Source organism: Aquarana catesbeiana, linkage group LG10, assembly GCF_042186555.1.
Source record: "Aquarana catesbeiana isolate 2022-GZ linkage group LG10, ASM4218655v1, whole genome shotgun sequence".
NCBI lineage: Eukaryota > Metazoa > Chordata > Amphibia > Anura > Ranidae > Aquarana > Aquarana catesbeiana.
This window is the reverse complement of record NC_133333.1, coordinates 134,170,954-134,185,358: the sequence shown is the minus strand read 5'-3', so window position 1 is coordinate 134,185,358 and position 14,405 is coordinate 134,170,954. Positions and strand designations below refer to the sequence as shown.

Here is a 14,405-nt window from a genome sequence, read left to right as displayed (position 1 = left end):
TGGAGGGGGAAGGGCCTCTGTAAACATATGCTGTTACTAAACCTAACTCTATTATTGCAATAAAGTCACTATACAAATGGCCATAGCAACACACTTCTCAAACACGTGGAAAGATTGGGGAGGAAGTGGGGGCATCAAAGATGACATCAAAGATAACAGGGAACCCGGCAACCTGACTACCTTACTTAGTTCTCACCAGGTTATTATTGTAAGTAAGATATTTATTTTCATTTGGAAACCTGGAAAGTGGTGTATACTGTAGATAATTCCTGGCAATGACCAAGGTGAGACCAACTAGGCCTCTAATTTGTTGTTTGTATACAACAGCTAGGGATGGGGGAACGGTTTGGCCCGAGCATAAGTTCGGGCCGAACTCTGGTTGTTCGGATGTTCGGCGAACACCGAGCAATATGCGGTGTTCGGGGCAAATTCGAAAGCCGCCGGAACACAATTAAAGTTTATGGAACACTAACATGAAAAATCAAAAGTGCTCATTCTAAAGGTTTATATGTAAGTTATTGTCATAAAAAGTGTTTGGGGACCCGGGTCCTGCCCCAGGAGACATGTATCAATGCAAACATTTTTTTTTTTTTTTTTACGGTCGTTTTTTCGGGAGCAGTGATTTTTTTAATGCTTAAAGTGAAACAATAAAAGTGAAATATTCCTTTAAATTTCGTACCTGGGGGGTGTCTATAGTATGCCTGTAAAGTGGTGCATTTTTCCCATGTTTAGAACAGTAACGCAGCAAAATGACATTTCTAAAGGAAAAATTGTTATCCAAAACTGATCGCGGCTGTAATGAATTGTCGGGTCTCGGCAATATAGATACAGATAATTGAAAAAAAGAGCATAGGATTCCCCCCCCCCCAGTCCATCAGTCCATTACCAGGCCCTTTGGGTCTGGTATGAATATTAAGGGGAACCCCGAATCAAAATTTACAAAAAAAATTGCGTGGGGGTCCCCCTAAAATCTATACCAAGCCCTTTGGGTATGATATGGAAATTAAGGGGAACCCTGCACCAAATTTAAAAAAATAAAATTGCGTAGGGGTCCCCCCCAAAATCCATACCAGACCCTGATCCAAGCATGCAACCTGGCAGGCCACAGGAAAAGAGGGGGGGACAAGAGAGCGCCCCCCCTCCTGAACCGTAACAGGCCACATGCCTTCAACATGGGGAGGGTGCTTTGGGGTAGCCCCCAAAGCACCTGGTCCCCATGTTGATGGGGACAAGGGCCTCATCCCTTTGCCCGGTGGCTGTGGGGGTCTGCAGGCGGGGGGCTAATCGGAATCTGGAAGCCCTCTTTAACAAGGGGACCCCCAGATCCTGGCCTCCCCCCTGTGTGAATTGGTAATGGGGTACTAAATTTCACAAAAAAAGTGTCAAAAGGTACAAAAGACAAGACACAGCTTGGAACAATTTATCCTTTAGAAATGTCATTTTACTGCATTACTGTTCTAAACATGGGAAAACAGTCATACTATAGACACCCCCCAGGCATGGGATTTAAAGGAATATTTAATTTTTATTGTTTTACTTTAAGCATTAAAAAAATCACTGCTCCCGAAAAAACGGACGTTTTTAAAAAAAAGTTTGCATTGATACATGTCCCCTGGGGCAGGACCCAGTTCTCCAAACACTTTTTATAACAATAACTTACATATAAGCCTTTAAAATTAGCACTTTTGATTTTTCATATTCGTGTCACATAGACTTTAACAGTGTTCGTGTGTTCTGCCAATTTTTTTGCCTGTTCTGCTGAGAACCGAACAGGAGGGTGTTCGGCTCATCCCTAACAACAACTGGTCATTGACCCAGTCCCGCATGTGGTGGGCCAGGCTTGCCAGTGTTTCCAGCCTCATATCAGGGAAGTTTTCTCCAGTTTCTGTTCATGGAAAACTGTATTATTATTATTATTATTATTATTATTTTCCTTTTCAGATAAAGTCATGAAAAGTTAAGTGTAACATATCCTTATGTCTCAACATTATTTCTAGTATTAAAAAGAACTTTGAGCTAAACACTAACATTTGAAGACAAGCCCTGTCTGCACTGGCAGTCATAACAACAGCTGGGGGGCGAGGTGTGCAGGGCATTCTACAGCAATTGCAGGAGGAAATGCAGAGCAAATTGTCAGGAATCGTACTGTGACCATTCAGATGACAGATACTACCACCTATTTATGCACAGCCAGGCAACACGCAATTAAACTCTTAGACCCCTTTCACACTGAGGAGTTTTTCAGGCACTTTTGGGCTAAAAATAGCGCCTGTAAAGCACCTGAAAAACAGCTCTCCCGCAGTCTCAGTGTGAAAGCCCGAGTGCCTTCACATTGAGGCGATGCGCTGGCAAGACTTTAAAAAAACCCCTGCAAGCAGCATCTTTGGAGTGGTGTATACACCGCTCCTAAAGCACCCCTACCCATTGAAATGAATGGGCAGCGCCGCCGAACCGCCGGCAAAGCGCCGCTGCAGTGGCGCTTTGCGGTCATTTTAACCCTTTTCCGGCTGCCAGTGGGGGTTAAAAACGCCCCGCTAGCAGCCGAAAACCTCTGCAAAAACTACGGTAAAGCGCTGATAAAAATAGCGACGCTTTACCCCTGACGTCCCAGTGTGAAGGCAGCTTTATTCAGAGACAAGGAAACAGTCCAGAACTTGTTTTTGTTGTTTTATTGGGGAAAACAACTTGGATAGGGTATGGAATTTATGGGATGTCCAATTTGACTTGAAGAACAATGATTAGGACATCTTCCTTCTATATGTGATCCAGAAAAAAGAACATACACTTGAGCGTATTCTGTTTGAAACAGCAACGGCCTCTACAAGCTCAACAAAGAAATCTCCATTTAAAGAAGCTCTGTTTCCCAGAGCAGAATTGTAGCAGAATCTCACCTTGCAGGAGCCCTATGTCCCCTTTCTTGAAAATATCGGCCCACCTGGCTGCTTAAGAAAATGTGCTCACACTGTCCCCGGAAATCCTGCTGCCCTAAAAGAGACTACTGTTCAGGCCTCCTGCTGTACAGGTCTTTCTCCGCAAGCCAGGGTTTTTCCCAACCGAGACCACAAGATAGTGGAGATCTCTCAGTACTTTTTTCTCTCTCAGCTCCCAGCCTGTAGGCAGAGCCTCCCTCACCTTGGGGTCCTCCCAAGCCACACAACACAGCTTCCTTACTCCATCTTCCACCCTATCCCCCTGCTGGCCAGGCTCCACCATATTTAGGGGCTGATCCAGCCACGCTGCAAGGCCCTTCTGCCTGGGGATTGGCCATATTCCCTCAAGTAGGCAGATTAGGACCTCTTGGCCTCCTCCCACTAACTTCCAGAAGCTTCTCCAAGCTTCTAGAACCAGGGGGAGGTACCAGAGGCCAGCCCTGTAGATCCCTCCAGCCTGACCTAGACCAACCGAACCTAATTATGGACTTGCACAATTACCATTAGTTACAAAAAAACAAATTTACCTACACTAGTCTAGCACTAGAGGCTGCTACACTTACATGAATTCCACTTCCTTATTTCTTGCACTGCTGGCTCTGGTGGTTCAAGTGTGCTGCACTTGGAATTTGTAAATTCCATGTAATTTACTGCCCCCTCCCTTGAAAGCAACTGCATCAGCAAAGATGTACATGGAACAGGTCATTCTTCTGCTGGCTATTAAATAAGTTTCTAGTTCTGTTTACTATAATGTCTCTTCCATTTAGCCCCTTGCAGGTGAATGTTTAAAGGATAGTTTATTGTAAAGACTAATAAAATACACACTTGTTTAATACAACAGGATATAAGGAGCAATGTTGTGAAGATCTGCAAGTTCCTGGGAAAAGATCTGGATGATGCTGCCATAGATTCTGTAGTAGAGCATTCTTCGTTTAAAGCTATGAAAGCGAACAACATGTCCAACTACAGTACAGTGCCTAATGAAATCTTCAACAAGGATCAAGGATCATTTTATAGGAAAGGTAAAGACACTTAATAGTTGTCAGATATTTCTGAAATGTTATAAGGTTACATCTGTGGAATGGCAGTTACGCATTGACATAAATGTGCCCTCGTTGTTTGGTGGTAGCCATGGTCATTATTCACTGACATTTTCATAAAAGTCACCAAATAAAATATATTTTAATTTAAAGCCTACATTTAGTCACAAAAAAAATCAAAAATCAAAGGGTCAATATTACAGTCAATAGGATGTATCCCTTTTTTTGCTGGCTCCTACATTAATTGAAATGTTCTTCCTCTGATCCCACTCAAATCCCTACTGCAACAATAATAGGAAGATTTCAGCTAATGTAGGAGCCAGCAGCAAAAGGAACACATCTGGTGTCTTTATGCAACCTATTTAACTACTGTATGTATCCTATTGACTAAAAATAATATTCCTCGTGCTGTGTTTTTTTTTTTTTTTTTTTTTTTTCATTTGTGACTAAACATAGACTTTAACTGCTTAAGGACCAGCCACCGCAGTTGTACTGCGGCAATGTGGCTGGTTCCCGCGAATCCCCATCATTGTATGTTGGCTTGTACGCAGCGACTTGTGGGCGTGCACCCACTGGCCAGCATGGGGAGCCAATCAACGGGTGGGGTGGACTCGATCTCCGCTGGCCACCCACGATCGTTTCCCGCAGCGTAAGAATGGGGATTTGTCTGTGTAAACAGGCAAATCTCCATTCTGACAGGGGAGATCATACAGATCTTGTCTTTTTGCTAAGCAGGAAGATGGATCTGTGTGTTTCCCCAGTCACACAGTCCCCCATACAGTTACAACACACAAACAGGGAACACATTTAGCCCCTTGATCGCCCCTGATGTTAACCCCTTACCCTGCCAGTACCATTAGTACAACAACAGGGCATATTTTTAGCACTGACTACTGTAATAATGTCACTGGCTCCCAAAAAAGTGTAAAAAATTTCAATTAGGTGTCCGATCTGTCTGCCGCAATGTCGCAGTCCCGCTAAAAATCTCTGATCGCTACCATTACAAGTAAAACATTTTTTTTTTAAAATGCTATAAATGTATCCCCTATTTTGCAGATGCTATAACTTTTGCGCAAACCAATCAATATACGCTTATTGCAATTTTTTTTTTTTACCAAAAATATGTAGAGGAATGCATGTTTGCCTACACTGATGAAGAAATTAGATTGTTTACATTTTTTGAGGGGGATATTATAGCAAAATGTAAAAAATATTTAGTTTTTTTTTTCAAAATTGTCACACTTTTTTTTGTTTATAGTACAAAAAATTAAAATTGCAGAGGTGATCAAATACCACCAAAAGAAAGCTCTATTTGTGGGGAAAAAAAAGACATCAATTTTGTTTGGGTACAGAGGCGCACGACCGCGCAATTGCCAGTTAAAGTGACTTAGTGCCGTATAGCAAAAAATGGCCTGGTCATTAAGGCGGAAAATCTTCTGGTCCTTAAGTGGTTAACATTAGAATAGCAGAATACCAATATACAGTAAACAAACTCCTAAAAGTAAACTTCATATGACCATTGATTTAATAAAGAAAATATTATGTGTTAATACTATAAAATACATCTTGAATCATAATGGATTAACCATAGTATATAAGGCTATAACTCAAGTAAATTTTGCATGGTTTGGAAACATTAAGTAAGATCCAGGTGGTTATGCAACATAACATATTTAAATTTAAAACCTCTAATTGGTTTAGTTAATGGTCAGTAGATGTCTGTACAACCAGCCTGCCCATACATGGATCGAAGTTTGGCTGGTCCCTGATGGACCTGCCGAATTTCAATTCATATATGGCCGGCTTTACATAAACCCAGTGAAAGGACTAGCCTCAGATGATACACATAGGACACACATTCTCCTACATTTTATCTGCAGCCATCACTTCTCTAAAATCTTGTAAAACACAGAGTTGCACACAGAGTCTGTCAGCATCTATCAGCAGCACAAAGCAGGGGGTAGAACTTTGGGCCTGATCGGAGGGGAGAGACACACCCCCTCCTCACACTACATGGAGAACAAGCACAGCCTTGGCTGTCAGTCACAGGCTGTGTGCTGGAGCTTTCCTCACCCACCACATTTTTTTCCTCTTGGCGTTGCGAAAAAGCTGTCAGAAGTGCTGTCAGAAGTGACTCATACAGGTAACAGGAGAACGTGGCAGCAGAGAGACATCACACTTAGTGCTTTGGATGGAGACAAGCACACTGTATTGAAGGATGTATTTATGTCTGAGGTTTAAAACCACTTTAACTTTAACTTAACTTCTCAGGTTTTAATGACTGGGAAGCTTTAACAATAAACACCTTTTTTTATTTACTTTAATTAAACACTTTTGCCTTACATTAGGTATCTCCGGAGATCACAAGAATCACTTTACACCTGCTCTAGAAGAAGAGTTTGACAGGATTTACAAGGAGGCCATGAAAGATGTTGACCTTGCTTTTATATAAACAGAATTTTATATGTTTAGATATTTAATTGGAATTTCACATGTACTCATACTAAGACAATGTCCAATCATATACAAGAAACATTTATTAAAAAATGATTTTTGTTACCATATGGTTGGAGGATTGAAGTGAAAATTGTTTTACCTCATATATTATGCTACATAAACATTCACTTTGCAAAGTTAACATTGTTTAATAGTTTAGTAAATTAGCCCCAAATCCCAATTCCAGTCTGATAAAGCAGCCATAGACTCATTCCATGAAGTTAACTAAGCTTCCTGAACTATTATTGTATATATGTTGCAGGAAACTGTCAGAAGTGGTGTGCGCCATATTACCAGAGCTGTTTCATGTCTATCTGCACCAGTTTCTAGTTGAGAGAAATATAAACTGGTGCAGGGTCTGCACCTGATTAACAGAGAGAATAGGGCAATTTGCCATATAGAAAACTGCTGCAAAGTCCCGCCAAGTGCAACCCTGTCATACAGGACATAAGCAGTAAATAGGCCACTCGCATCCCTTTCTCTGCCCCTGTACTGATTACGTAAGTGGTTCTCAATCTCAGTCCTCAAGTACTCCCATGTTTGCAGGTTTTCCTTTATCTTGCACATGTGCTTTAAATGTGAGTCAGTGGCCTGGTATTTTGGACAGCTATTTTATCTAAGGGTCCTTTCACACTGGGGCGGTTTGCAGGCGCTATTGCGCTAATAATAGCGCCTGCAAACCGACCTGAAACAGCCGCTGCTTTAATTCCAGTGTGAAAGCACCTGCAGAGGTGCTTTGCGGTGGTTTTAATCCTTTCTCGGCCACTAGCAGGGGGGTAAATCTGCCCCGCTAGTGGCCGCATACCGACGGTAAAGCGCCGCTTACAATAGCGGCGCTTTACCGCCGACGCCCGCCCCAGTGTGAAAGGGCTCTAAGAGAAATTCACAAAACATGGCCTGTTGGGGGTACTTGAGGTTGAGAACCATTGGATTACACTACATGGGCAGGGCATGCACAGGGTTAACTCCCTCTTCTTCCCTCCGCTCTGAGCTGGGACAGCAGAGAGAACTTTGCTGGCATCTCCAGCCCTTGTTCTATGACCTGTGTGCTGTGCCTGAGAACAGAGAATAAATCACTTCTAATTAACAAAGGGGTGTGTGTATTTGTGTTAATTAGGAGCAGTATCTGCTCCGTTCTAAATTTAGAAGAGCTGTACAAACATTACATACCTCTTTGTTATTTCCCCATTCTGTCCCAGTACAAGCTAATACATGTTCTGGCAAGTTGTTATTGCTTACCCTTCCAGTATATATGTATTTTTAAATGTTATTATACTGTGGTATATATTATACAGTATAAAAAAAAATGTAATTTTACAGGGGTATGCCATTTAGGAATAAATGCTCTGGCAGGAATTTTTTAAAATAAAGAAAATATGAAAAGATCTATTACTTGCCTTTTTTAATTTTTTTTTCTCCTTCCCTGACCTAAAGAAACCTTCTGCTGTCATCCCAGATGTCTACTCAAATAAAACAGCAGTGGACTGCAAAATCTTCAACCTGGCTGAAATCTTCCTCTCCCTTGGCCATGCCTGTGCATAGTTGCCAACATTGTAAAAAAATTTATAGGGACACTTTTTTGGCTGTAGGCGGAGTCTTATTATAATTAGGGAGCGGGGAATGCCTTTGTAGGAGTGACATAGAAAAAATGTGGTGCGCAGTGCAAAAAACGGGCGTGGTTTACGTCAATAGTGGGTATGGCTTATATGGGCGTGGTTCAAATGGGGGTGTGGTTAGAGTCTGAGATGAATGAGAGATGGAGAAAGAAAGGGAAAAAGAGGGAGGGAGAGAGAAAGAAAGAGGGAAGGAGAGAGAAGGAAGGAAAGCGGGATGGAAGGACAGCAGGCCCAGATCCTACACCACAATAGAAATATGTATTCCAGAGTTTAATAAATCAGCAGATAAAAATACTCCAAACACCTGGCGTTAGCGCTTCAATCATCCCGACACCATGGTTGTTGTGGTGTCAGCATGATTGAAGCACATTATTACTATTACATTGTAATATAGATTGAAATCATTCAACTCACCATAATGCAGAACCAGTGGGACCCCTGAGCGTGTCACCTGCCACCAGATGCCATCAGGTGCCCCCAGCAGAGTAAGTCCTTACTTCAGGTGCCCCCAGCAGAGTCCGTCCTTACATCAGGTGCCCCAGCAGAGTCCGTTCTTACATCAGGTGCCCCCAACAGAGTCCACCCTTACATCAGGTGCCTTCAGAAGCAGAGGCCCTCCTTACAGATCTGTGTCCCCAGCAGAGGCCCTCCTTACAGATCTGTGTCCCCAGCAGAGCCCCTCCTTATATCTGGTGTCCCCAGCAGAGCCCCTCCTTATATCTGGTGTCCCCAGCAGAGCCCCTCCTTACATCTGGTGTCCCCAGCAGAGCCCCTCCTTACATCTGGTCTCCCCAGCAGAGCTCCTTCTTACATCTGGTGTCCCCAGCGGAGCTCCTCTTTACATCAGGTGTCCCCAGTGGAGCCCTTCCTTACATATGGTGTCCCCAATGGAGCCCCTCTTTACATCCGGTGTGCCTGCAGCAGATTTTCCGCCGCCATTACCGTACATTATTAGTAACAGGCCGAGGTAATCAAGATAGAGGCGGAGCCGGCCGAGTGGCTTCAATAGAAATTGAGCTGCGGCACCGCCCATCCCCCTTTCCACAACAAGTCACAAACAGACTGGCAGTGCGGCAGGGGTGGGCGGTACCGCAGCTCAATTTCTATTGTCAGCCACCCGGCCCGCTCCGCCTTTTGTTCTTTGTCTTCGGTAAAATGGCAGCCGGTGGAGACATTGCTGCCACCGCCCGTGGACCTCTAGGTCAGCGGGGAGCCACAAAAAATCAGGAAAAAAGAATTTCTAGGGACATTTCCCGGGAAACGCTAAAATCGAGAAAAAGGTCCAAGTCCCAGGACAGTTGGTAAGTATGCCTGTGCAGATAAACCCCATAGACTTCTATAGGTCCATCTCCTGAGTGTCTCCTTTGCATGTTACATAAACTCTGTAAATGATAACAAGAGCTTGTTCCACCCATGGCAACATAAGGCCTCATTTATACTGGCAGCCACTGATCGCTTTTATGAGGTCACCTCATGTGTAACCAAGGCCTGAAAATTGCATGTGTTCCTTAAAGTGTTACTAAACCCAGGACCTTGCATTCACTATATCTGGTCTCCCACAGTACACAGAACTAAAGATGAGACGAACACACAAACACCTTTAAAGTCTATGGGACACAAACATGAAAAATCAAAAGTGCTCATTTTAAAGGCTTATATGCAAGTTATTGTCATAAAAAGTGTTAGGGGACCCGAGTCCTGCCCCAGGGGACATGTATCAATGCAAAAAAATGTTTTAAAACGGCCGTTTTTCAGGAGCAGTGATTTTAATAATGCTTAAAGTGAAATAATAAAAATGAAATATATCTTTAAATATTGTGCCTGGGGGGTGTCTATAGTATGCCTGTAAAGTGGCGCAGTTTTCCCATGTTTAGAACAGTACCACAGCAAAATGACATTTCTAAAGGAAAAAAGTAATTTAAAACTGTACGTGGCTGTAATGAATTGTCGGGTCTCGGCAATATAGATAAAACTCATTGAAAAAAATGGCACCCCAACCAAAAATGTAAAAAAAAAATTGCGTGGGGGTCCCCCCAAATTCCATACCAGGCCCTTCAGGTCTGGTATGGAAATTAAGGGGAACCCTGTGCAAAATTTTAAAAAAATGGCATAGGGGTCCCCCCCAAAATCCATACCAGACCCTTATCCGAGCATGCAACCTGGCAGGCCGCAGGAAAAGAGGGGAGGGACGAGAGAGCGCCCCCCCCGTGAACCATACCAAGCCACATGCCCTCAACATGGGGAGGGTGCTTTGGGGTCTGACCCCAAAACACCTTGTCCCCATGTTGATGGGGACAAGGGCCTCATCCCCACCACCCCTGCCCGGTGGTTGTGGGGGTCTGTGGGCGGGGGGCTTATCGGAATCTGGAAGCCCCCTTTAACAAGGCGACCCCCAGATCCTGCCCCCCCATGTGAATTGGTAACAGGGAACATTGTACCCCTACCATTTCACAAAAAAGTGTCAAAAATGGCAAAAAAGACAAGAGACAGCTTGGGACAAGTCCTTTATTAAAAAATAAAAAAATAAAAATGTCCATCGATGTATATCCACGCCACCCAATGGACCAAAAAAAGAAAAAAAAAAGCCACAACAATTACGCCCCCCCCCCCCATGCCTCTTGACCTCGCCCCCCTCTGATGCAACGGGCCCCCTTGAAATCTGAAGGACCCAAAGAACTGAATAGGTTTTCTGTGGATTGTGCCAGTCAAGTGTTATTCCTGGAAAGGGTAAATTGATCTGGTTATCACTATCCCTAATGGACCATAAACTTTTCCTATTCTAGGAGATTAACACCTCTTAATTTTGGATCACAACTGCAGGGATGTCCAATAAGGGGAGGCAGGTGAGGCAGGGCCTCACCTGCCATGAACATTAAAAAATAAAAAAAATTGAGCTTCAAGGGTAGTTTGACGACCTGGAGTCACAGAGAATGTGGAGGTTTGTAGCCTAAGTCCTACCCCACCACTAGTAAAAATTTGGGGCTCCTATGACCTATGGTTCCAGAAATATGGGGCTCCTTGCACATCCTTTTAGAAGCTAAATACAGAGCTGCAGCAGACAGAGGTTGAGCTCACAGTGCCTCTCACTTCTTGCACTGAGATCAATGAATAGCTTGGAGTCTTGGACCAATGGTAAAGTACCATTGGTCCCAGCTGTCCAATAAAATTGATGCAGTGGAGGCACACCTCTGACTGCAGTGTCATAGAAGGGGCATGTGTCTAAAAGACAAATACTCCCTTCCAGCCCAGCCCTCTTAACTACAAGGAAAAAACATGTGTTTATAGGTATAAGATTTACCCACAATCCCATGTTTTTCTCACACAGAGGGAGAAACAAAGAGGGAGAAACTGATTCTGTTGAAAAGGTACTATTATATTCAAGCTAAATCATATATTTACAGTTATTATATAATAATTTATTAGTTATCTATTTACAGTGAAATTACTGGTTGGAAATTATCATTTCAAACTTCCGTTAAGCCACCTGCTTGAGTACAGATTTTGAAAATATACTAAATTACCCTTAAAACAATACATAATAACTATTTGTATATTACTTACTTATGGTAATTATCCACTTGCCACCCAGGCCAATTCTGACACTTCTCTCCTACATGTAAAACATTTTTTGCTAGAAAATTACTCAGAACTCCCAAACATTATATATATATATATTGTTTTAGCAGACACCCTAGGGAATAAAATGGTTGTCATTGCAACTTTTAATGTCACAGGGTATTTGAGCAGCAATTTTTTTAAACACTTTTTTTTTGTATATTGTGAAAGATGATGTTACGCTGAGTAAATAGATACCTAACAGGTCACACTTTAAAATTGCGCACACTCGTGGAATGGCGCCAAACTTCAGTACTTATAAATCTCCATAGGTGACACTTTACATTTTTTTACAGGTTATATGTTTAGAGTTACAGAGGAGGTCTAGTGCTAGAATTATTGATCTCACACTAACGATCATGGTGTATGTAACCTATGTGTATCTGACTCTGGTACTAGCCAGTGCCTCACCAGCCACTGACCTCACCGCATGTCCCTGCACAACTGATATGAGATTGCTAGTGTGAAACCATTTTAACTTCAAATATTCTGGACCTTCATTGCTTTGTTCACACATGACAGTTTTACATACGCTTGGCAAAGGTATTAACCCTCAAATATGAGAACTATGTTGTAGGCAGTATATCTCTGACCACAAAACCATACCCATAGTTGCCAACATTGAAAAACATTTTTTAGGGACACTTTTTTGGCTGTAGGTGGAGTCTTATTATAATTAGGGGGCGGGGCATGCAGAGGCGGCTCTAGGCTTTGTGAGGCCTTAGGCAAAACTTAGACATGAGGCCCCACTCATACCCATAATGGGAAAAATAATTAAAGCGATAAAAAATAACGGTGTGCCCCCCCCCCACAGCCCTGGCGACTTCCCTCCTCTGCTCTCCAGCTGACTGCTGTGGGGGGATCTTCAGGATGGAGGCTGGGAAAAGGGGCTGGTAAATTTAATTTTACCAGCCCCTACCTTTTCCAAAAGAACACAGTGAGTGATTGGAACTGATCACTCACTGTGTTCATTCATAGCATACTATGCTTTAGTTTATGAATTAACAGGAGCCTCTGTCTCCTCTTCATTCATCTGCAGTGCAGCTGACGCTATAGAGAAAGGAACTGAGAAATTTGTTTCCTTATTTCCTTTCTCTGTCTCAAAAGTGAGACTTCAGGTGTCTGTTTAGACCCCTGATATCCCACCAAAGAAACCAAAAACTCTCACCAAGAAACATAAAAAAATAAATAAAAAGATTGTAAAAAAAAAAAAAAATAAAACTGTAAAGAAATATAAAAAAAAAAAAAACAGACTCAAATTTCTATTTAAACTAAAAAGCCATGCCCAATAGGTAGCATAATTTATCCACAATCACTGTTTTTTCTGTATGGCATGGGTCATTCCCTGGTAGGGCCTCCTACTGTACAATGGTGGTAAATTTGAGTAGGAGAAGGGTGTGGAGTGTATATAGGTGGGTAATATGTACATGAGAGGGGTGTGGAGTGTATATAGGTGGGTAGTATGTACATGAGAGGGGTGTGGAGTGTATATAGGTGGGTAGTATGTACATGAGAGGGGTGTGGAGTGTATATAGGTGGGTAGTATGTACATGAGAGGGGTGCGGAGTGTATGGTGATTAGTATGTACATGAGAGGGGTGTGGAGTGTATGGTGGGTAGTATGTACATGAGAGGGGTGTGGAGTGTATATAGGTGGGTAGTATGTACATGAGAGGGGTGCGGAGTGTATGGTGATTAGTATGTACATGAGAGGGGTGCGGAGTGTATGGTGGGTAGTATGTACATGAGAGGGGTGTGGAGTGTATGTAGGTGGGTAGTATGTACATGAGAGGGGTGTGGAGTGTATATAGGTGGGTAATATGTACATGAGAGGGGTGTGGAGTGTATATAGGTGGGTAGTATGTACATGAGAGGGGTGCGGAGTGTATGGTGGGTAGTGTGTACATGAAAGCGGTGCGGAGTGTATGGTGGGTAGTATGTTCATGCGAGGGGTGCGGAGTGTATGGTGGGTAGTATGTACATGAGAGGGGTGTGGAATGTATGTAGGTGGGTAGTATGTACATGAGAGGGGTATGGAGTGTATACATGAGAGGGGTGTGGAGTGTATATAGGTGGGTAATATGTACATGAGAGGGGTGTGGAGTGTATAAAGGTGGGTAGTATGTACATGAGAGGGGTGTGGAGTGTATATAGGTGGGTAGTATGTACATGAGAGGGGTGCGGAGTGTATGGTGGGTAGTGTGTACATGAAAGGGGTGCGGAGTGTATGGTGGGTAGTATGTACATGAGAGGGGTGCGGAGTGTGTGGTGGGTAGTATGTACATGAGAGGGGTGTGGAGTGTATATAGGTGGGTAATATGTACATGAGAGGGGTGCGGAGTGTATGGTGGGTAGTATGTACATGAGAGGGGTGCGGAGTGTATGGAGATGGGTAGTATGTACATGAGAGGGGTGCAGAGTGTATGGTGGGTAGTATGTACATGAGAGGGGTGCAGAGTGTATGGTGGGTAGTATGTACATGAGAGGGGTGCGGAGTGTATGGTGGATAGTATGTACATGAGAGGGGTGCGGAGTGTATGGTGGGTAGTATGTACATGAGAGGGGTGCGGAGTGTATGGTGGATAGTATGTACATGAGAGGGGTGCGGAGTGTATGGTGGGTAGTATGTACATGAGAGGGGTGCGGAGTGTATGGTGGGTAGTATGTACATGAGAGGGGTGCAGAGTGTATGGTGGGTAGTATGTACAT

General features: G+C 43.2%; 1 protein-coding gene across 3 annotated transcripts in view; it reads left to right on the top strand.

Annotated features, from left to right (window-relative positions):
* The window catches only part of LOC141110907 (sulfotransferase 2B1-like), a 138,288-nt gene extending 130,433 nt beyond the window's left edge, over positions 1-7,855 (top strand). For all 3 annotated transcript variants that reach the window (XM_073602690.1, XM_073602691.1, XM_073602693.1), the window contains exons 6-7: positions 3,772-3,952; positions 6,319-7,855. In XM_073602690.1, the coding sequence (XP_073458791.1) occupies positions 3,772-3,952; positions 6,319-6,422 (285 nt within the window). In that variant the 3' untranslated portion in view covers positions 6,423-7,855. The remainder of the gene's footprint in view (positions 1-3,771; positions 3,953-6,318) is intronic.
* Positions 7,856-14,405: the final 6,550 nt, after the last annotated feature.